At 40.0% G+C, this 21,059-nt stretch overlaps 4 protein-coding genes across 10 annotated transcripts; 2 read left to right on the top strand and 2 right to left on the bottom strand.

Annotated features, from left to right (window-relative positions):
* Window positions 1–246: 246 nt before the first annotated feature.
* LOC115627102 (T-complex protein 1 subunit beta) lies at window positions 247–3,127 on the bottom strand. The gene is made up of 4 exons (XM_030522659.1): window positions 3,044–3,127; window positions 1,861–2,550; window positions 1,003–1,630; window positions 247–929 (listed from the first exon to the last, which is right to left on the bottom strand). The coding sequence occupies exons 1-4, from the start codon at window positions 3,044–3,046 to the stop codon at window positions 643–645; spliced, it is 1,608 nt and encodes a 535-aa protein (XP_030378519.1). The 5' UTR covers window positions 3,047–3,127; the 3' UTR covers window positions 247–642.
* Window positions 3,128–3,522: 395 nt separating this feature from the next.
* Window positions 3,523–5,646, top strand: LOC115627191 (protein ILRUN). 2 transcript variants are annotated; one of them, XM_030522793.1, is made up of 4 exons: window positions 3,523–3,772; window positions 3,887–4,486; window positions 4,566–4,861; window positions 4,931–5,646. In XM_030522793.1, exons 2-4 carry the CDS (start codon window positions 4,023–4,025, stop codon window positions 5,068–5,070), a joined length of 900 nt encoding a protein of 299 aa, XP_030378653.1. In that variant the 5' UTR covers window positions 3,523–3,772; window positions 3,887–4,022; the 3' UTR covers window positions 5,071–5,646. The 2 variants fall into 2 exon arrangements, with proteins under 2 accessions (XP_030378653.1, XP_030378654.1); XM_030522794.1 differs by having other exon boundaries at window positions 3,921–4,486.
* An 883-nt stretch (window positions 5,647–6,529) lies between these two features.
* LOC115627193 (cytoplasmic dynein 1 light intermediate chain 1) lies at window positions 6,530–20,223 on the top strand. 6 transcript variants are annotated; one of them, XM_030522798.1, is made up of 9 exons: window positions 6,530–6,697; window positions 7,375–7,603; window positions 16,114–16,304; window positions 16,363–16,763; window positions 16,832–17,061; window positions 17,123–17,234; window positions 17,505–17,702; window positions 18,347–18,599; window positions 19,865–20,223. In XM_030522798.1, the coding sequence occupies exons 2-9, from the start codon at window positions 7,506–7,508 to the stop codon at window positions 20,047–20,049; spliced, it is 1,668 nt and encodes a 555-aa protein (XP_030378658.1). In that variant the 5' UTR covers window positions 6,530–6,697; window positions 7,375–7,505; the 3' UTR covers window positions 20,050–20,223. The 6 variants fall into 6 exon arrangements, with proteins under 6 accessions (XP_030378658.1, XP_030378659.1, XP_030378662.1 ...); XM_030522799.1 differs by having other exon boundaries at window positions 7,378–7,603; XM_030522802.1 differs by having other exon boundaries at window positions 19,845–20,049.
* LOC115627350 (armadillo repeat-containing protein 2) lies at window positions 9,433–13,770 on the bottom strand. Its single transcript, XM_030522998.1, has 9 exons — window positions 13,407–13,770; window positions 13,187–13,295; window positions 12,675–12,712; window positions 12,385–12,557; window positions 11,781–11,918; window positions 11,059–11,723; window positions 10,789–10,993; window positions 10,474–10,722; window positions 9,433–10,389 (listed from the first exon to the last, which is right to left on the bottom strand). Exons 1-9 carry the CDS (start codon window positions 13,768–13,770, stop codon window positions 9,562–9,564), a joined length of 2,769 nt encoding a protein of 922 aa, XP_030378858.1. The 3' UTR covers window positions 9,433–9,561.
* Window positions 20,224–21,059: the final 836 nt, after the last annotated feature.

A 21,059-nucleotide genomic window follows, 5' to 3' on the forward strand; every position in this document is an offset into this window, starting at 1 on the left:
AAATCGAATACTGCAGAATGAATTTCTTCCAGAATTCGGTCTATCGGTTCTCTACGATATCGACGCTAAGCTCGAACATAGCGCTGAGCTTTGTTTGAACTCTAGGTATGGATAATGACTTTAGTCCCACCTAGATTCAATAGGCCTCTTTTGGCAAGTTTATTGAAAGTTTTCCATGAAGTTTTCAAGTCAGATTCCAGATATCTTCATTGTATTTCAGTATAATAAGACTCAACAATTAGAGCATTTGGTTGTTAAGCATAAATATTATTTTTATTTTCGTTTGCAGTTTGGTTTAACGTTTTATCAAAATGTTTACAAAGATTGTATTCATTTGATAGTTTGTAGTTTTAGACATTTTTAAAATGTGTGTGTGTGTGTATTCGTTTGCGAGCTAATCGCTCTTTTTTGTAGATTTTATCATTTGTTCATATTAATAGTATTTTGCCAAATGCAGTTTAATGACAGAAAATTTCGTTTTTAAGGTTTTCTATCTTGTTTTGTGTATTGTGGGTGTATTTGTTGATTTTTTAATGTAATGCGTGGGTAATTAGTTTAAACAAAACATTAAAATAGAGATGATGTTAGACGAGTTTTTAAAATAAATGTAAACGATCCTAGATACGATACGAATACTTAAGTTTAACAGTAACCCCTATCAGGCACACGTCGGCGTGGCGCACACTTTATAATGTCGTCCACACGCAGAATCATTTCAGCAGCCTCTGCGGCGGACAAGAGCACCTGGCGCTTCACCGCAAAGGATTCGGTGATGCCCAGTGCACGGACATCACCTATTTTGCCCTGCTCCATATCGAGACCTAGGTTATGGTTGCCCTGGGCATGTCCTGCGCGTAGCTCCGAGATCAGCTGTGCTGAATCGTAGCCTGCGTTATCGGCAATGGCTGTGGGCAGCGCCAGCAAGGCACCTGTAAAAGGAAATGAAAAAAACAGGCTAAGTGTTAAGCGCAAAATAAAAATATTAATACGCTGATTACGTACGTGCAAAGGCCTCAATGGCAATAGCTTCCTTGCCGGCGGTTTCGGATGCCTTCTTCATCACAGCTGTGGCCATCAATGCCTCTGAGCAGCCACCACCATAGATAATGCGCGACTCCTTGACTGTGGCAGCCAGTACGCAAAGAGCATCGTGCAGGGAACGATCGGCCTCATCCAGAATCTGCTGTGTAGCGCCACGAATGACAACAGTGCAAGCCTCGCCCAATTTAACGCCGCTAAAACGGAGCAATGTGTCCTCGCCAATCATAACCTGCTCAATCAGTTGGCATTCGCCCAATTTGACTAGAGCTGGATTGTCGAATGTCGAGACAATTTCGCCGCCAGTGCAGTAAGCCAAGCGTTCGATGCCATCAAAATCGGCATGCTCAATGGACATGATATTGGCGTCGGCAAACAGTTGCTCAGGGTAATTATAGATAAGCTGGCGATTGATAAACACATTGCATTTATGCTTCAATATCTTGTCAACCTTTTCTTTCATCTTCTCCTTCTCGGCCATTTCCAAGTCGGCGATTTTGGCCAGTGAGTCCACCTTAATGCTGCTACCAAATACTTTAATCTTGTCTGTGTCCATTGGTGTGTTGGCAATGAGAATCTTTGCGTTCTCAATCTAAGAAAAAAAAACACACTTTAATGCAAATCTTAGGCATAGTATAAGTATGATTCACGATTTCTTCATTTCGGCACCTGCAGCGTTTTACTCCACATCAAACTCGTCAAAATGGCTGTGATATGAGTGCAAAACAACATAAGTCACAGTCAATTTGACGAACTGATATTGAGCATGATTCTTAATCTAAAGGCCTAATGCAACATAGTAGTTAAAAACTTTAAACATACGCGTTGAGGCTGGTGCACGCCGGGCTTCTTGTCCAGCAGGAAGCCTTCATCCAAGAACGAGTCTTCCAATGTACCACCAGTCTTCTTGATGATCTGTATGGAGTTCAGCTCGCCAGAACCCTTTAGACGCATCACAGCATCGACAGCCAAATTGGCAAAGAAATCCTTATGCTGATGCAAAATTTTCGATGAAAGTGTGGTGCGTGCAATGTTCATCAAATCCTTCTTGAACTTCTCATTGTTTGTTGAATTGTCTTGGGCTGCAGCTGTGAGAGCATCCAATGCAACCTGCGTAGCTATACGCCAGCCAGAAACAATTATCTGTGGATGGAGTTTCTGCTCGACCAGCTTTTCAGCTTCACGCAACAATTCGGCGGCTAAAACAGTCACCGATGTGGTACCATCACCAACTTCCTCGTCTTGCACTCGAGACATGTCGACAAGAATCTTTGCAGCGGGATTATCTACGCCAACGGCACGCAATATGGTTGCACCATCGTTGGTGACTTCAATATGACCAGCATTGCGACCAGAGGAGACAAGAATTTTGTCCATGCCCTTAGGTCCCAGAGTACTTTTGACAAGGTCGCCGATTGCAATGGCACCAATGAAGCAAGATAAACGCGCCATTTCGGCTTTATCCTCCTCCGCCTCGCTCTTGAGGACGCGCACCGGATTTAAGGACATCTCCTGTAATTTAAAGCAAAATGCAATTTGCAGTGTTTATGTTGAAATACAACGTTTTGTTTATGAATGCATAAATTACTGTCACATCACAGCGCATCGCATTCGACCTAACCCTAATTTGTGCGTGATTCATCGGCAACAGAAGCGGCTAACTCGCAGGTGTGCGTACACACCTAAAAGCGTGCAATGCATCTAGAAATTTCTTTATTTCCTAGTCTACAGAAGTCTTTTGTGCGACATCGCTGCACATTCCGCAATTAATTTATGAAATAAAATCGATTGAAGGAACATTCTGGAAATAATGCGCTCACGTGCAGGCATGTCAAATGCTTTGCCTTTGGCATCTGCCATTACCGTCACCGTCTACAACACACACCCGGCAAATAAAAATGCAAATTTGTACGAAGTTGTCAATGAAAAGCAAAAATTTCAATTGTTCACGTATTGCTAATGCCGCAAACTAATTATTTTCAATATTATCTTCAATTATTATTACCATTTTCCTTGTGTTTTATTTAACTTTGATCACAGTACTAGAAATACCACACAGTGCGACAAAGCGACAAAGCAAATGGCGAAAGATTGAGTCAAATGAGTGTCAGTGTTGCCACACAATTGCGTCAACAAATTCTAGCTAGACGGGTTGCATTCATACACATATCGTACTTTCATTCCAAATTAGTTGAGCTACTGAACTGATTTACCGTTCATTTGGTTCATGCATACAAAAGTACAATCATTAGTTGTAATAGCTTATTCAAAACATTAGTCAATGAAATACATCTTTATTTTCGTTATGCTTCTATTATAAATAGCTTTCTTTAAATCAGGTTTTTTTTTATATTATTCATTAAAAATAGCATCAAAATTATTTGTTCAAAATATTTGAATTTATTTAGTTTCTGAATTCATAACTCATTTTATAAACATAACGCAGCAGCAAACAATTTTAAAAATAGGTAAAATTGAACTAATTCATAAATTGATTTGGAAGTCCGCTATTTTATATCGGGAATGCAATATCGCGATTGCCTGTTGTGAATGGCAACAATTATAGAAGAAGACATCAATTGTACATTGTTGGTAAAAGAAAATACGAATAGTATAGTTTAATACCTGCACTGAAACTGCACGTTAGTCTGTCCACTCATCAATCTACAAAGGCGCCTTTTTGCGTTGCAAAGTGCGCTCCATTTTACCACGGTGCTGGGCCGACTTATCAAAGGTAAGCGGTAATTGCAGGCAGCTTGTTGTAGTTGCGCCCTTATTGCGAATGCAATAACAGACCTCAGATTCAGTTTAAACAATGGACTTACAACAACGCATTTCGCATCCACAGTCAAACAAAACAATAAAAGGGCACAACATTTCAGCTCGAGGCCGAGAGGTAGCAGCCACCTGAACCGCCTAAGCAAAACAACAACAAAAGCAAATAAAGAAAGAAGCAACACGCAAAATAAAGAACGAACGCCAAAATGGATGTTGAGGAAAACTACGAGTCACAAAGTGCTACAGAGGGCCAACCGCAGTCTCAGTCGCAGCAGGGACAGCAACAGCAACAACAAATCCAAATATTACAAGACATGCAATGCGAGCCGTTATTTGGAACAACAAATACCACAACAACAACAAATCCAATGATGGATACCAGTAATATTGCAATACCATTGCCTGCCCCTCCACAAATGGTAGCCGCAGTAATGCCCGTATCGGCGACAGCATCATTAACATCTTCCACACTACCCGCACAAGCAGCTCCAATAAAAAGCATCGGTTCGGCGTTGCCGACAAATGATTATGATATTGATTCGCTGCTGCTTCAGCAATTCAGTTGTATGGGCACCACAGATCATGAGGATCTAATCAGTCAGTTCCAGAGCCTCATGAACAATCAGATGAACAGAGACTCGGCGCGATTCTATTTGGAAATGAGCAATTGGTAAGTAGTTTGATCATCGATTTAATTGAACTTGGCTGTCAATCCAAATATTTAAATATTTAAAACTCTGAAAATATAGGAACTTGCAAGCTGCAGTCGGTTGTTATTTGGACTTTTGCGGTCTGCAATCGTTGCCTTCAATGAAAATACTACAGATTCAACATGTGAATCCGCAACAACAGGCTTTTCAGCTGCAAAACGATGGCACAGAACGTTGGCCCAATGGCTGCTACTTGACATCTCCCATACAGACGCAACGCATTAATGTGCCGTCCCTACGTCCGGGCGAAACTTGTGATATATTGGCTGATTTGATGCCCACACAGCCTGCCATTATGTGGCGTCTGTGCACACCTAACGGCTGGTACTTTGGTGGTAAGCGTCAACGGATCACGCATCATCTTAAATATCAAATTTTAATACGTTTCTTATTGCGTATTGCAGAAGCTATCTGGATGATACCGCCAGGAACTCAGGCCAGCCAGGACGAGTTACAGCAGCGGATGGTCCAGTTAATTACTTCGGAGTCAAGGCCCGAGGTCTATCCACAAATCAATATCGTGATAACTGCGCGCACACAATGAGAACGCGCCCCCATAATTTAGATTCGTACATAATTATGTTTGTGTGCGCGATTTAAATTGTTTGCACGCCTAAATTTTCAATTGTTAGTTTGAATTCAGATCCCCCCTATTGGTTACAGTTATTACATATCTCCATCTGGAGTCGGAAGGCGTACCAAAATCCGTACATCATGATATTTAAATTTTCGTGAATCACGCAAGTTGTAGTCCAAATTTAAAACGTTATATTCTATAAGCATAAAATTCGCAAGTAGTTTTTTATTTTTCCTCAAAAAGTCCCCCTAAAATTAATCTTAGATTTGTATACAAATTTTATACAAACATACATACATTAAAATTGATAGCCATTTATTTAAATAGATGCTGGCGGAGTTGATGTTGTTGACCTGGACCCATAAGCTCAAGCCCACAGAATGTGGGGGCTTATGTATGATGAACAGCAACCGTTGTTTTGGTGTTAGTCAGCTTTTCTGGAAATCATTTGTGTATAATTTAGGAGACTTATTAATTTTTGCAAACCTGTAACAAATCTAATTCTAAGTGTTTTATTGAGCGAATGAAACAAGTGAAAGAACAGAACAGAATTTGTGTTTTTTTAATATTTCTATATAATCTTTTTATCTGTTCGTGGGGAGGGGAGGTGCTAAGCCCTATGCATTTAAGTAGAATCAAAATTTTTTCCATTTAGTTGTCAGTAAATTAAAATTTATAACAACGTTGCATTAATAAGTAAAGGAAAATGACTTTTGTCATGGCACCAAAGTGCATTTGAAATGTTAAACTAATAAAAGACTTAGTTTCATTGAAAAACTGAATTGTGAACCGAAGAAAGGGACGTTTGTTTGTTTAAACGTATTCTAACAATAATGCAGCGAAATGATTGAACGTTTTTCTTTAACTGAAAAAAGCACTGGAAAATATATTTTTATTAAATAACGTGAAAATATTTTACGGCCACATAAATTTGAGCAACAGTAACAAATTCAACTTAATTTATATAAATTAAATTTTTGTAATGTTTTGCCTAATAAGTGTAATCTATCTATTTGGATTTTATTTCTTTGAATACCAGGAACTCTAGTTAGAAGTCTATACGTTTTATGGTTTGCTCTTTTTCCCTGAGTCCTATAAGAAAAATAGTCTGATCTAATCTGAAAAATGCGCCATTACGAGCAACATTGTTTTCATTTTGATCTGGCAACGTGACGGTTCTTGTTTACATTTACTTGTACTTGTATACTGGAGAATATTTTGAATCTTATGAGCTCATTTTATTTTAAACTTTTTTTTTTCGGCCCCTTGCCATGCTTTTCAAAGCTATTTTTTAATAATTGTAAGCCACGGCCATTGGTGTTTTTTAGCGATTAATTTAACTTAATACTTGTGACACACTTATATACTTTTTCCTCAATACGCGCAGTGTGTACACATTGTGCCTCGTTTCGTCGTATTCATCATCTCGGGCGTAGCGAAAACTATTTATTTTTTTTGTTATTTTTTATTAAACAACAACTAAAACAAATTGCAATATAGCACACGCAACAATTTATACGCTAAACTCGTAATTTAGTGCCCGGTAAAAATCTGGCAAGCCTAAAGGAAACCCCTAAATCGCAAATTGCTGACAGTACGTAGGAAGCAAAAAAGAAAAAATGTAACAAAACGCAAAACGTCAAGACGTTTTTGCCATTTTTTCTCATATAAAGCTCAGCAGCTAGTAGCGCGTAGTATAGAGCGCACAATAAAGTCGAAATATACGCAGCCAAAGAACTAAAAACTATTAAAATTAGAACAAAATGAAGCGCTCAAATGCACCAAAACGTACATACCATTGAAAATACTTCAGTGCGTCAGTAATTCAGTCATACGGCGACGACGGGTGGCCGCTTTTGCGAACCAACCCGTGAGAGAGAGCCCTAAAATAATACAGCAGCGACAACAACAACGTTATTCATAATCATAGTTAGCAACAAAACAAGTTGGCGGAAGCTTTAGCATTAACATTAATGTCGGTATCATTCAGATAGTTGCTTTTGTGATCGTTGTTGGCTTTGTTGTTGCTTTTGTTATATTGGCGCTCACTCTGCCACCTTGTAACTGCAGCTGCACCGCCAACGTCGCCATAGCTGGCAATATGTAATAAATAATCAGTGGATTTATTTAAATTGTTCAATCAGATTTGGCAAATTAATAAGAAGTGTGACTTTATTTATTATTATCTCGGTGGTTGTGTATGTGTTTGTGTTTATTTGTGTACGTCGTTCTAACATATCGTACATAAATTTGTATTTACGCGTCTCGCAGCAGCTGTCGCCACTATTGAATAAGTTACGACTGCACAACAACAGCAACAAGCAATAGGGATCGTCCGTCGGTTGGAGGAGTAACCAAGCGCCAAAAGCAACAGGAGCAGGAGAAAGAAAACACCGATTGCTATGGCATTGGATAGCGGCACCCAAACGATGACGGCCAGTGCGCTGACATCATCCTTAACAACGAAAAAGAAGGATGCCGCCGAGAAGGAGAATCTTTGGTAAGTTTAACGCACATACACTGTGTGGTTGTCTTCATGTGTGTGGGTGACGACTGCTGGCATCTATTTTGGCAAACAAGTGCATTATATAGTATGTATGTATCTTGATGAATCATTGATAGGGTTCACAAGGGGGCGGGAGTGTCAGTTAGAATGCTAAATAATATGCGACAAAAATTTGCAATAACATCTGCGAGCTTTATTTTCCATATGCTTTTGCTTCCATATATACATATGTATATACATATGTATGTATGTATTATTTCATGTCTAGCTCTCCCAATCAGCGACTTTCTTTAGCTGACGTTTGCAATAATTTCTGTTACCTTTTTCATTCGCAGTTCGTATCTCTATCGCCGTTTGCATGTACAAGTTTGTCAGTGTGTGTGGTGTGTGCCGGCTGCAGCACAGCTTTTTTTTTTTACCACACCCAGGCCTACAAAAAAGCCATACACCCACCGTCACCCTTTAATTTATCTATCAGTCTGGTCCTCTTTTCCACAGCCCTTTATATGTATGTTTGTAAATAATGTGCAAAGCAGCTGATTTTTTGCGAACTTTGTTACGTGGAATTCGCTGTGTACCGTGGCTCTTAACGTAGTTAAATTTAAATTTAGTACATGTTGTCATTTGAGCAAAGGCTCCCCTAACCTCAAATTTGCGTTTGGCTCACACTCACATACACAGATGCGCGTGCCTTGCCAATTTTGCCTTTGGGCTCTTTGCCCATGAATTTTCTTGTTATTGCTGTTATTGTTGTTGCAGACTATATGCGTACAAAACGTTCTTAATGAGTTTGTGGCACAAAAAACAACAAAAGTGATTATTAAATAGAGTGTCAATAGTGAGCACGAGAGAGCCTCACAACTCGCTCACGATGATTCATTAAACGGTGCCTGTCATATGGGTAGCAATAATAACAACAACAACAACCACAACAACTGCTACTGGCTGCCTTAGCAATGCATTTAACTTTATCAATTTAAAAAATTGTTTGTTATGTCTTAATATACAAATACTAGCGCAAAACGAGTATATGCAAAAAATGTTTTTGGAGGGCAAACAGGTAATACGCACATGCACACACAGAGAGATCGTTACAGGAGAGTAAGTGCAGAAGAGAAAGAGAGGGAAAGCAAAAGAGTGCGCAAGTGACACAGTTTAGGCCAAGCTTTCGTGCGTGTATCGATAAAAACCTACTATCGAACGCAATTATTTGGAGCTTATCGCGTTTAATTGCTTTTTTTGTGAAACAGTTCACATTGATGCACAACATAATATTTCAAAAGAGCTACACATATGTGTGTATGTACATACATATATACACACAACTACGTTGATGCTAGTCAACACATGTAAATTCAAAATCAATAAATAAATTAAAATATAAATATCTGATCGGCAAAAACAAATTCAAATCTTAAACATCAATTAGGAATATCATAAAATTAAAAACGGCTAAAAATGAAACAACAGATCCGATCTTTTAATCACAGTCAATTTTTACGTGTAACTTCAAGTACAATGTCCATTTCCCTTCAAATCCTAAATCTTAAAATGGTTTCCTGCCTTCGTGCTGGCATAAACGTAGTTACACAAACATCGACATTTAAACACGCGCATATTTGTTTGTCCAATAAGCGCTCCTCTCTGCGCTTCTCTGTGTGTAGGAAACAAAAGAGCGTTAGGCAGTAAGTAAAAATAAAAATCGTAGCTTCAAGTTTGGCCCATGAGTTTGTGTGTGTGTGTGTGTTTGTGTTTGTTTGTGTTTGTATGTGTAGGCGATGTTGTCATCACCCAAATATTCCAAGCTAATAAAAACTATCGCATTGACTCTATATCGGCTATTGGCTGTTGGATTTATTCATCAGTATCATTGGATTATGTTGCTATTCTTATTAATATAATATGACAAAGCTACGCCTTAAGCAGTTGATTAGAAAAAACAATTTCATCTATTACATCTCCTCAATGAAAACATCCTCTTCATCGTTTTCCTCCACCTCCTCTCCGTTATCAGCAGCTGTGGCGCTTTGCCTTTCGTCCAACTCCGTTTGTTTATCGAAGTTATTTTGTATGCGTTCAAGCAAATCTGTGGCCACTATTGCAAAATCCTCCCACAAAGCATCGGGCGTTTCATCGACTTCCTCCATTCCCAGCTCCAAATTTCGGCTTGAAGTCGACAGAGCATCCAAATCACTGCCCGTTCCCATACCGCGCTCCTCATCTAAGTAGTCTGCGAGCAGATCACATACCTCGTCTAACGTGTTCCCGTTGCGACATAAAACTGCAGCGCATTGTGCATCGATAAGAAGATTCCACATCGCCTGACACACAATCGTTGCCAGGAACCAATCCTCCTGTTCTAGCGCACCACGCAGCAGCAACTCCAGTACGTCAGCGCCGCGCAACTGCAGAAACGGTGCACGCTGTTCACTATCTCCCAGCAAATTGACGAGCACACCAATGGCACAGGTCTTCAACTCATAATCTTGTCCAGCTGAGTTCCGTGTCAGCTGTTGCATGATCAGTGGCAAGCCCCCGGCAGCGCAGAAGCATCGACGTGCCTGCTCGTTGCGTGTGAGATTCCCCAAGACCCGGGCCAACTCCACTTTGCTCGCTTCCAGCTGACACTGACACAGTGCGGTGCAAAGAGTGTTGGCCAGCTCGGGAATGATGCTTTGTAGTGAGCCCACTGTCTCCAGCACTTGGGCGGGCGGTGCATTGTGCTTGTCCTGATAGAAGCACAAATTGTGCAAAGCGCCGAGCGTGGCGTGGAGCAACTCCTGCAGCTCAGCGGCCTTTCAGAAAAGACAGAAAAAATATTAATTGTAATAGGCAGATGAATGGAATATATAATTGTGGCTTACCTGCTTTTTGGCTGGCTTGGTTGAGTCGAGAGCTGTGACCGTGTCATTAAGTAGCTTCAGCAGCACGGCGCCCAAACAGCGCGTGTTTCCCAAACCGAAACCGACCTCAGAATTAACGCTCATGTTGGCCACTACACGAATGAGCTTGATTTGAACATCGAGCAGCGTCTCATTCTCCATGGGAGGCGTTTTGGTGAGCGTGTCTAGCACATTCAGCAAATACTCCATAGCTACATCATTGTGGTAGTACTGGAAATGAGCAGGAATAGGAAGGAGATTACAAATAAATCATAATCGTCTAGTGAGGGTACTCACCTGCACACGTGCGCTCTCATATTTGGCCAAAATGTTGCCCAATATATAGCCCAATCGACTTAGAACAGCGAGAGCACGCTCATTAGTCTGGCTAGATGAATTGCCCGCCTTTGTGGCCGTATCCGCACAAGGACCCAACAGCATGCCAATGCGTGCCGCATAATTGAGAAGAGTCTCACAGCAATCCACATCCTCAGAGAGCACGCTGAAGAATAAAAGAATATGAAAAAAAAACTCCTTCGGTATTCCGATTTGGAAACTAATACTCACCTAAGGGTGCGCACTACATTCGCCTGAACCTCCAGCTCTCCCATAGAGATCTCAGCGGCTCGTATTAAATGGGGACAAGCCAATTCCAATTGCATATGACGGGAGGCTGTTGGGCCTACAACATCTTCGGCTCGTTTTTGCTCCACACCCGCCAATGCCCGCAGTGCTGCCGACAATTGATAGAGGGTGTGTAAGGGCGGGCCAGTAAGGCGCCGCGTAGCTCCAGCCTCGTTCAGCATTTGTAAATGCAAGATCATCAATTCAAGAGCGCCATTATGCGCCAAACGCTCCACCAATGTCTGCTGACGACTCAGTTTGTGATGTCGAGCCGCCTGATGCACAATACTGTCCAGAAGTGGCCCTGCAAGTTCAGGGTGCGTATTGCGCGGTGGCAAAGGTTCGTCCAAACCGCCGCCAGCACCGCCAGACCAATTGCGATTCAATGCATCATCGCGCTCTTGTGCCGTGCTGGCGGTGAGAAAACGTATCGAGCCATAGGCATAGATACAGGCCTCGGGCTCATCCAGCGGACTGGCATGGCCCAATCCATCGATCAGCAATTCAAGGAGATCGTTCTCATGGAACAAACTGTCGTTCTGTTCATGACGCGCCACCTTAAAGATGAGCTTGCATGCCCCTGTCAAATTGCTTCCTGTTACACGTAGCTAAAGGAATTTCAGAATAGTGAAATAAAGCTCCCGGGATTAGGACTAGACACTTACCGCTAAGACAACGCGTGCCACCGCTAGTAGCACGCGAGGTGCTGTGCACTCGACAAGACCATAGAGACCGCCCAGGATGAAGCCACGCTTAAAATTTCGTTCCTGTTTACGCACACGATTGTATAGTTCTTGGAGTATCTAAATAAGGAAGTGGTTGGAAATTTTCTATCAGAAAAACTAGGAATTGTGAGTTTTCAGACTCCATGAATACCACCAGAATTTGTTAGCTTAAAGAGATCTATATCGCTAAGTTTAGCAGAATTCCCGATAATAACTGGGCTGTAGCTTCTCAGAACCTAAGCCAAATAGGCCAGGTTATCCCCATTTCTGCATGAATGTGGAAGCAAGGGAAACCACTTCTCATTTATTTTTTTTTTTTTGCTTCTTTGGCGCAAGATTGGTTGATTAGTTGATATCTCTAAACAATTAATCTGAATGATTTTGAAACGTGCATCATTCATGATCCCATTATCACTCATATTTATCAAAATCCACGCACAGTCTTTAATACTACACTCTTCCCCATTCCGGTTGGAACATGTCGAGACAGAATGCATCCCATTTGGATGATTCCTTTTCTTAGGGCATTAAAAATCTTACTTACCGCATTAATATGCTTCACTGTCTCTTCGCTGCACTCTTTGAGACCCGCATGCTGTTTCAGCAACTCAATTAGCGTCTCTGTAGTTGACTGGGAAAGGAGGGCGCCATTACGAGTGGGTGGCGGCAACTGTTGCTGCTGTACGTTTCCATGTAGTGCCGGTAATTGACGGGGCGCCATTTTCGCACCGTCCATCACTCCGCTAAAATCAAAGGCGGCACCAGCACGACGTACCAAGAATAGGTCTCTGGCATTATTGCCATTGGCATTACCCAAGCCGGGCGTGGGAGGAGTTAGCGGCTTGTTGGACTCGTTCTGCAGATAACGCATGCTGCAAAGAACCAAATAAAAGATAATGTTTGGGGGTGAAACTTCCAATGCTATTTAGATGTTAAATAACTGGAACACACAAACGATGCTAATAGGATTTCATAGAAGAGCTGGATTTGATTTCTATATCAACTACCAAACCATGTTATGATTGAATGAATGAAAATAAATGAGTAATCATTATAATTCGAATGAAAACAAAAGAAGATACATTAGGGGTTATGAAATGGGGAACTATGTATTAACATTGAGAAAATCATCAATTGGGCAAGAATAAAGAAATTGGGACAATTGTGGCAGAAGTCTCGGACAAAAAAATGAAGTAAATCTCTCCATCTCTCTACCAAGTATCATTAACTACTATTTTTATTTCCGTTTTGCGTGTTTCCGCTTGACACAAATTCAGTCGGCGACGGCAATGGACAATACAATATAATATACAAGTAGTAGAGCAGAAAAACTAAAAGCAACTTACGAAAAGGCGCTGGGTGGTCGACCGGCCATTGCCACCTTGCCATATAGAACGCGTCCAGGCTCCCGGGGTGTAATCGGACGTCGGGTGTTGACCAAACGAGCCCCTCCCACTGTAAAATTGTCACAAAACAAAAGTTAAATGGGAGAAGAACAAGAGTAAGCTTCCACCAACCCCCCTCCAAGCTATTTGACTTCCTTACCGCTAGCGATGTGCTGGACACTGGAGGCATTGGACAGAGTACCAACATCGCCCAGAAATAGTTTAGCCTCGTTGATCAGCTCTGCGGATGTCCTGCGACGCCCCATACCCAAGCTGTGGCTCAGCTCCCCTTGCCGTTGGTGGAGAGCCCCCAATTTGTGTAAATGCTGTTCACTGCCGCGTTGCAGTCCCAATTGTTGGTCGTCCTCCTCCAATTGTAATGGTTGTGCTGGCTCACGGGCACGTCCCCGTCGTGGTCTTTCACCCTTCAATGCCGCGGTTTTTGTTCCTGTTATTGTTGTTGTTGGGGACTCCATTGAATTTGTTGACATTGGGGGCTGTGTGCGCGTCTCGCTACGCGAGCGACGCTTTAACAACAAACTCATCTTTTGTCCTGGCGGGTACTACGAATTTTCTTTACCACTTTTGGGAGAGAAATGTGCACGTCTGGAAGTGCAAATTGAAACTACGTTCCGACTGACGCTCGGAAAGTTGAAAGCCTGGAAAAACATATAGTTTTCGTTTCGTTTGGGCCTTTCGTGCACCATGCCAACCATAAATGTGACGGTACGGGGGGGGGGTGGGGGTTCGGCGCAACGTCGTTTGCATGACTAGCAAGTGTGAAGCTACCCACAAACCCTACAAAACACCGAGGCACTGAAGCACAGGAGCACATCGAAGCACATTTATAGAGTCACCCCAAACTTGCCCAAACACCTAGCTATCTACACATACATACATAGTAGCAACAAAGGCAGTTGCAATCGATAAACACTGCTCGCAGTATTTATTCTTATACCCTATAACTGTGAGGTCTACTAAGAGCCTTGTGAGGAGTTTCTGGAATTAAAAAAAAAAGCGTATTTTTCATTCCATCTACAACTTCTTCGATATGATGTAAAATATCTCGAATCTGCCGATTTCTTATACCAATATTAGGGTTGCTTTAACGTTTTTAAAAATCCAATTTGAATTATTCCATTTAAAGAGTTGGCATGTCTATTTCCTGCTACACAGTTGAAAAGAATTGTATAGGACTGCCCACTTGATATGCTTTCCACATTTCAATTAGCACTTACATATGTATTTTATTTATAAAATATATGAAAAGGGGATTTTTTAGATAGTTTTCAATATTGTCTTCGATATAACTTCCAATTAAAAAAGAAGAATGAAGATCCATCGATAGATTAGAAGAAAAAAGGAGCCGTAGCAAGCTTTAAATACAAATAGGCCCCCGTTTGCGAACTCGATTGAGTTGGTAAATATTCCCCACGTCTAAGAAACCAATAGGGTTTTGGGTCCCAAAAGTAGTCACCTGTCTTTCAAATACTTTATCCAAGAAAAAACATTAGAAATTGTACTTCGATTGAACACAAAATTAGTAATATTTCACAAGCCTAAATAATTGTTAAGTAGTTAGAGTGTATCGAATAGTCCATGCACGTGTCAATGCTGCCACCAGAAGTTACCGGAACAGTGAATTGCGCTAAATGAACGTTTGGCCGAATGATTGGGGCAGAAAGGTTGTGCGTTCTTCGTTCAAAATTCCACTTAAAGCGGCCGCTCAATTTGCATGTCAAGCCATTTTTCTTGAGAACAACAACTGCCCACGCACCCGCCGCCTCACGTTCCTCTAAAGTTGTCCGGCCCATCGTTTATTTTATTTGATTGAATGAGTTTCATAAAAGTTGTGCGAAAATTGTGCACGTGGAATTGGAGCTTCTGGAATACCAATGACGACGGATACGATGAGCCATCAAATATTGACGCAGGTCAAAATTCACTAAAAACTGGGTGGTGGTAAGACCACTGGGGCACTATAAATAGTGTACGCGCAATTAGTCTAATCGAATAGCGAGCGGGCATGGTGGTGGAATTTTAAAAAAATCTGATAACCCAACTGACCGACTTCTTTATAGTGCCCCCAAAAACACCCAACTCCCCACTACACTCTACCTCAGTACAGAGGGTTAACTTGAAAATGGTATGGTAATAAAAATGGAAAATTGGTCTTAATGGCGAGTTGCCTTCACACTGGGACTACAATAATAGTTTAATATTTAATTGAAGCATTGAATCAACTCAATATTTCTAGAATACCTATTCATAATAACATTATTTTAAATCAATCAAAGAAATGGACCGGTTTCTGCTTGCAATTTCGATTTCAACATTTTTGCAATTTTTGAAACGGAAACATGAAAACGGTTAACCATTATTGATAGCAAAAATGGATAATCTTATGAGTATCGATGAGTTCTGACCGCAGCTTTGGCGTTTATCTTTTATTCTAAACTTGTGGCAAGTCTTAACTAGAGATATGTGATATTAAATTTGCTTTTAAGCAACATATTTATTAGTGTTAGAAACAAAAATATCATAAATCGTAAATTCAAGTTTAAAATATCACGCTTTATATGAAAGTTTTATAAGAGTTTTGAATCTCAAGCTAAGCCAAGCCCAAAACTAATGGTTTACACATCGCATACTTATCTCACATATTTTATTCCATTATAAAACACAAAACAAAAATACATAAAAAAACAATTGTCGACTTTTTTTTTTTTTTGAAAAAATGTACTTTTTGCAAAAATATGCAGAGATCCGCTATATCGATCATCTTTTGAAGAAAATGAAAGTGTGTAGAAATTTTGCGCAAAGGTACAAACTACACAGCGAGATTATCCCGTAAATACTATAGCTGTACAAATCTTTTCTGCTTACAGGTCTGCGATATTGAATGAAGTACAAACACAAGGCAGCACAAAACTTCCATCAAACAAATCTGTACTAGTATTAGGCGACAATGCCACCGGCAAGACCACACTCATTGCCAAGCTGCAGGGCGTCGAGGATCCGAAGAAGGGTTCCGGCCTGGAGTATGCCTATATTGATGTCAAGGATGAATACAGAGACGGTATGTTTAAAATGTAATTCTATTAATTCTGTGTTATTACATTTCTGAATGATTATAGACATGACACGCCTTGGCGTCTGGGTGCTTGACGGCGATCCAGGCCATAAAAATCTGCTGCATTATGCGCTAAACGAAACGAATTATGCACACACCCTCGTCATACTCACAGTCTCGATGACACAGCCCTGGGACTGGCTCGAGCAGCTCAATCAATGGATCAAAGTGCTTCAGCAGCATATCGAGAGTCTGTCACTAGATCTCAAGGAGAAGGAGGCAGCTCGCCAGCGTCTCGTTACGACGTGGCAAAGTTATTGCGAGGTCGGTGATGATTTAGATCCCGGTTCGCCTGTGAAACGCACCATGCGCAACAATTCAATTGACGAGGATGACCTGTTGCCGCTGACAGAGGACGCACTACTAACAAATCTCGGTCTAGACATTGTCGTGGTGGTCACAAAAGTAAGACAATTAATTAACTTAATAAATGTGAGTGTAAATCAATGCATAATGTATTTATCACCTTCCAGACGGACTACATGACAACGCTGGAAAAGGAGTACGAATATCGTGATGAGCATTTCGATTTCATACAGCAATGGATACGAAACTTCTGTCTGCGGCATGGCACATCACTTTTTTACACGAGTGTTAAAGAAGACAAAAACTGTGATCTCCTCTATAAATATTTAACGCATCGAATTTACGGTCTACCATTCCGCACACCCGCGCTAGTCGTTGAAAAAGATGCGGTCCTAATGTAAGTGCCCTTGCCTTTTGTGCTCTTCCAGTCATCTAATTAAGTCATTGATTTATTTCAGTCCGGCGGGTTGGGACAGCCTAAAGAAAATAAGTATTCTGTATGAGAATATGCATGCGGTCAAGGCAGAGAACCACTATACAGATATTATAAAGGCGCCACCAACCAGAAAGGTGCGTAACTTTCAAAAGTTGCTCAAGTAATGAAGAATTATATGCTCTACCTGAACGTTCAAAGAACATTTGGGATAGAGCAATCTATAGAAGCATGTTTTGGTTTCAGAATTCAGAAGGAGATTATGCGAAATTTAAATTAGTAATTCTAGTAATACTTTTCAACTTCTTGGCAGTGCGCATTAGCTTTATAGCTTCATAATTGCATTTCAATTTGAAAATATTTTCTGATACGCTTCTTTCTTATTATTTTACATGATGATGTTGCAGGCCGTATCGAACCGTGAGGCTGAGGTGCAAACTGAAGACGAACAAGTGTTCCTGGCGCGCCAGCAGGAGATACTCAAGCAGGGCGGTCAGGTGCGCGGCGAATCGCCGCTCCGATCGCAAGCGGGCAGCGCTAGTGCTGGCTCCAATAAGAGCGGACCACGCACACCCGGCAGTGCGGGTCAGAGTTCGCCCAAAAAGGTAAGGCTTCGAGTGCCGAGATTTACAAACGGTGTGACTTAAAACGAAAAAATGTACAAATATTCAAAGGGTTAAAGGGTATACTAGAGAGTCTATGTAATATTCAAAGAAGGCGTGGCATACCACATGTCATGAAGCTTCATAAAACAATCAAATATTTCGCCGCCTTCTTCAGTGAAGTCAGCCTATGACCAGTAGTAAGTAGGCTGTTTATGAGTCTGCATTCCATTTTTTAGAGTTGCACGAGGAATAGAGTGAGTTTTTTGTCTCTACCCTTGACATAGTTTGGGCGATCTATCACTTGGCTGCGTTATGATCTCAGCTGCTGTGGCACGCTCTTAGGAAGATTATTATTATTATATCCGCCATCTTGTTGCCCAGTTCTGTGAAAAACTTAGAAAAATATGATTATTTACAATGCAATACAAAATTTAATTTCTAGGCGCAATAATGAACTTTTTTATATAAAGCTTTATGAAATCGGCTATAATATAAGCCTAGTTATGGTATTATATATGAAGCTCATCTAAAAATATCTTTGCCGCTCATCATTTAAATAGTTGGCCATGGCATTTGGAAAGAAGGGACTGCATTTTCTAGTATAATATTATAGAGCTTCTATTAATATTGCTTGTATTTTATAGATCGATCCGAAACTGAATCCTGCAACGCCCGGCGGCGAGGGTGTGTTGGCAAATTTCTTTAATTCGCTGCTGCACAAAAAGTCCGGCGGACCTGCGGGCGCTGGCGGTGCGTCTCCGGGTAATATGGGAACTCCTCGGGCTAATGGAACCGATGGTCTGATGACGCCAGAAAAGTTGGCTGTGCGCACGGATGCGGCTGCGGAACTGGATCGTCTGTCGCGTAGCGTTAAAAAGGATATTGATTTATCACAGAGTGAGTGTTGAACTGCTGGACACGACAACAACAACAACAGCCACAACAACAACGGTTAAAGCAACAACAGTCCCAACATCAACACTCAACTACATAAACCACAAAACAAAAACGATATAACACCTAGTTCGAAAGTAAAACTAATAACAAAATAAAACGGCTTAGCAAAGTAGACGCAAAAAGCAAAAATAAGAAAGAAAAAAATGAGCAGCAAATGGTTTGCATTTTGAAATTGCAATTGAATGGCATCTATTGTTTTGCCTGCTGCTCGTAGCGCCCAAGATATTGAGCGCTTATTGTAAAATAAATTATTTAAATTAATTTCAAGTGCGACAAACAGTAAGTTACAAAACAGAAAAAGAAAACAACTTAAGCAAACGATTTACAAACAAAAAAAATTAGCAAACACTTAAGTTCTGCCGTGAGATTCTGCAGCAAAATTATGAGCTACATACACACAAGAACACAACCATATATACACACACACACACAGAGACACACCTAGCAGTAGCTTCTAGTTTGTATGTAATTTTTAATTATATAATAATTAATTCCAAACTGGCGTGTTATTGTAACAACGTATTTTTTTCTGCGCCCTAAATTATTGTGAAAAAAAATCATCAGAAATGTTAAAATGTTTATGCAATATTTTGAAAAGTAATTGCAAAGTCTGGCACTCAAGAACACACACGTATGTCGCATGTTATTTGCTGTAATTATTATTTTTTAACTGTTTTTATTTTAGCGCATATTAAATAAAATATGCAGCCTCTTTGTTTTGCTCAAAAGCCACTCACTCACACCTACAATACACACACACACACACACACACGAACACCACTAAATGGCGAGTTCACTCAGGTTTAAGGATTCGAGCACAAAGCTGCGCAATCAATTAAATAACCACAATTAATAATATAGTAATAATAATAATACCAACAACATGTAAACTGCATTCCACCTGTGGACTGCACTGCCTTCGATTAATTTGTCTAACTTGTCTATCGATAAGCACGTCGTTGGTGTGATCGCAGCTTTGTGCATAGCGATTAGTTATGTAACAAATCCTTCTAAGACTTACATATGTGTATGGCAACAAACCATTGTTGTTAACTTTTTTTGGCAGCACAAGTGGAGCCTATGAGTGAACTAATTGAGAACTTTATAGAAGACTTATTACACATTTTAATTGAAATTTTAAAACTTTTATTTTTAAATCGAATTGAAACAAACACGCAAATATAGAGTATGCCAAACATGTCAAGCAGCGGCAAAAAGACGACCATTTGGAGTGGTACTGAGTGACGAGCCTCAGACGACGACCATAAATCAGAAGAAGAAGAAGAACATAAATTTTGCATACAGACATATGTGGAAGTTATATACATTGCTTAAAGCTTTCTGTATTTTGTTTATCATTACTACCATTATTTTCACGATGATATTGTAACTAATCCTATAACTGTAACAAAATTCATAAATTCAAGACACTACACACACACACATATATTCAGACAGACAGATAGTTAACGGTTGTTTATTCGTAGCTGAGCGAGATGGCAACACTAACGATACAATTATAATAATGAATAATAATTTATTAAGCAGGACAGTTAAACTAAAACCTCGCTTCCACACCTTTATTAAATGCGCATAAATACACAAAGTATATATTTAAATATATAGATGATTATCTATACATATGTATATCTTATTTGCCAATTGCTGCTGCAGGCGTTTGAAACAAAGTTAGAAAGGGACGAAAGGTAAAGCCCTCTAAAATCTCATCCGATTTCTATGCATTTTTGATTGTTTATTTTTTATTCTCGAACTGTGTTTTCGATGTTTAAGTCTCGCTCTGTGCCATGCCAATAGCAACCAAAAACAACAACAACTAAGACCACAAACAACAAAACAACAAGAAGAACAACCAACAATAGCAATAGCAATAAAAACAACATTAACATTATACATAATTAATAAACGTAAAAAACTGCAAGAAAAAATAATTGTGCTACAGAAAATATTTTTATGCAAATTATAAACGAAAATGTATAAAAAAAAAAACACAAACGATTATTATTATAATAAATATAACATATGGAAATATTGTGAAAATTATTTAAACAACACGATGGTATTTATTGTGCAACAATTAATTAAAATCCAAACAACAATTACAACCTAACAGCAGCAACACAAGTGTTGAATATTTAATGTGAAGAAAGAACAAATTTCAAATGTAAAATCGCAAGGAGTACTAATTTATTAATGGTAAACAAACAAAGGAAAACCAACAAATCGACAAACATTTAAATAAACATTTTCCAAACGAATTTTTGTGTGTGTCTTATTTGTAGCTACAGCTAAAGGTATGTCTAAACAGGCAAATAGTTTGCACACACAGATTTAAACATTTTCAAAAATATTTCATAGCCGTGTTAGGAGCTAACTAAATAA

Source organism: Scaptodrosophila lebanonensis, unplaced genomic scaffold (assembly GCF_003285725.1).
Source record: "Scaptodrosophila lebanonensis strain 11010-0011.00,11010-0021.00 unplaced genomic scaffold, SlebRS2 tig00000092-arrow-pilon, whole genome shotgun sequence".
NCBI classification, from domain to species: domain Eukaryota; kingdom Metazoa; phylum Arthropoda; class Insecta; order Diptera; family Drosophilidae; genus Scaptodrosophila; species Scaptodrosophila lebanonensis.

Coding starts and splice junctions, on each gene's coding strand:
- LOC115627102 (XM_030522659.1), bottom strand. Junction 1,631..1,860: donor GCGTGCACCAGCCTCAACGC/GTATGTTTAAAG, acceptor TTTTTTTCTTAG/ATTGAGAACGCAAAGATTCT. Junction 930..1,002: donor TGCCATTGAGGCCTTTGCAC/GTACGTAATCAG, acceptor TTCCTTTTACAG/GTGCCTTGCTGGCGCTGCCC.
- LOC115627191 (XM_030522793.1), top strand. CDS start 4,023: ATGGATGTTGAGGAAAACTACGAGTCACAAAGTGCTACAGAGGGCCAA. Junction 4,487..4,565: donor TATTTGGAAATGAGCAATTG/GTAAGTAGTTTG, acceptor CTGAAAATATAG/GAACTTGCAAGCTGCAGTCG. Junction 4,862..4,930: donor TAACGGCTGGTACTTTGGTG/GTAAGCGTCAAC, acceptor TGCGTATTGCAG/AAGCTATCTGGATGATACCG.
- LOC115627193 (XM_030522798.1), top strand. CDS start 7,506: ATGGCATTGGATAGCGGCACCCAAACGATGACGGCCAGTGCGCTGACA. Junction 16,764..16,831: donor TTGTCGTGGTGGTCACAAAA/GTAAGACAATTA, acceptor ATCACCTTCCAG/ACGGACTACATGACAACGCT. Junction 17,703..18,346: donor GTCAGAGTTCGCCCAAAAAG/GTAAGGCTTCGA, acceptor TGTATTTTATAG/ATCGATCCGAAACTGAATCC.
- LOC115627350 (XM_030522998.1), bottom strand. CDS start 13,770: ATGAGTTTGTTGTTAAAGCGTCGCTCGCGTAGCGAGACGCGCACACAG. Junction 13,296..13,406: donor TACTCTGTCCAATGCCTCCA/GTGTCCAGCACA, acceptor ACAATTTTACAG/TGGGAGGGGCTCGTTTGGTC. Junction 10,994..11,058: donor AATGTAGTGCGCACCCTTAG/GTGAGTATTAGT, acceptor TTTATTCTTCAG/CGTGCTCTCTGAGGATGTGG.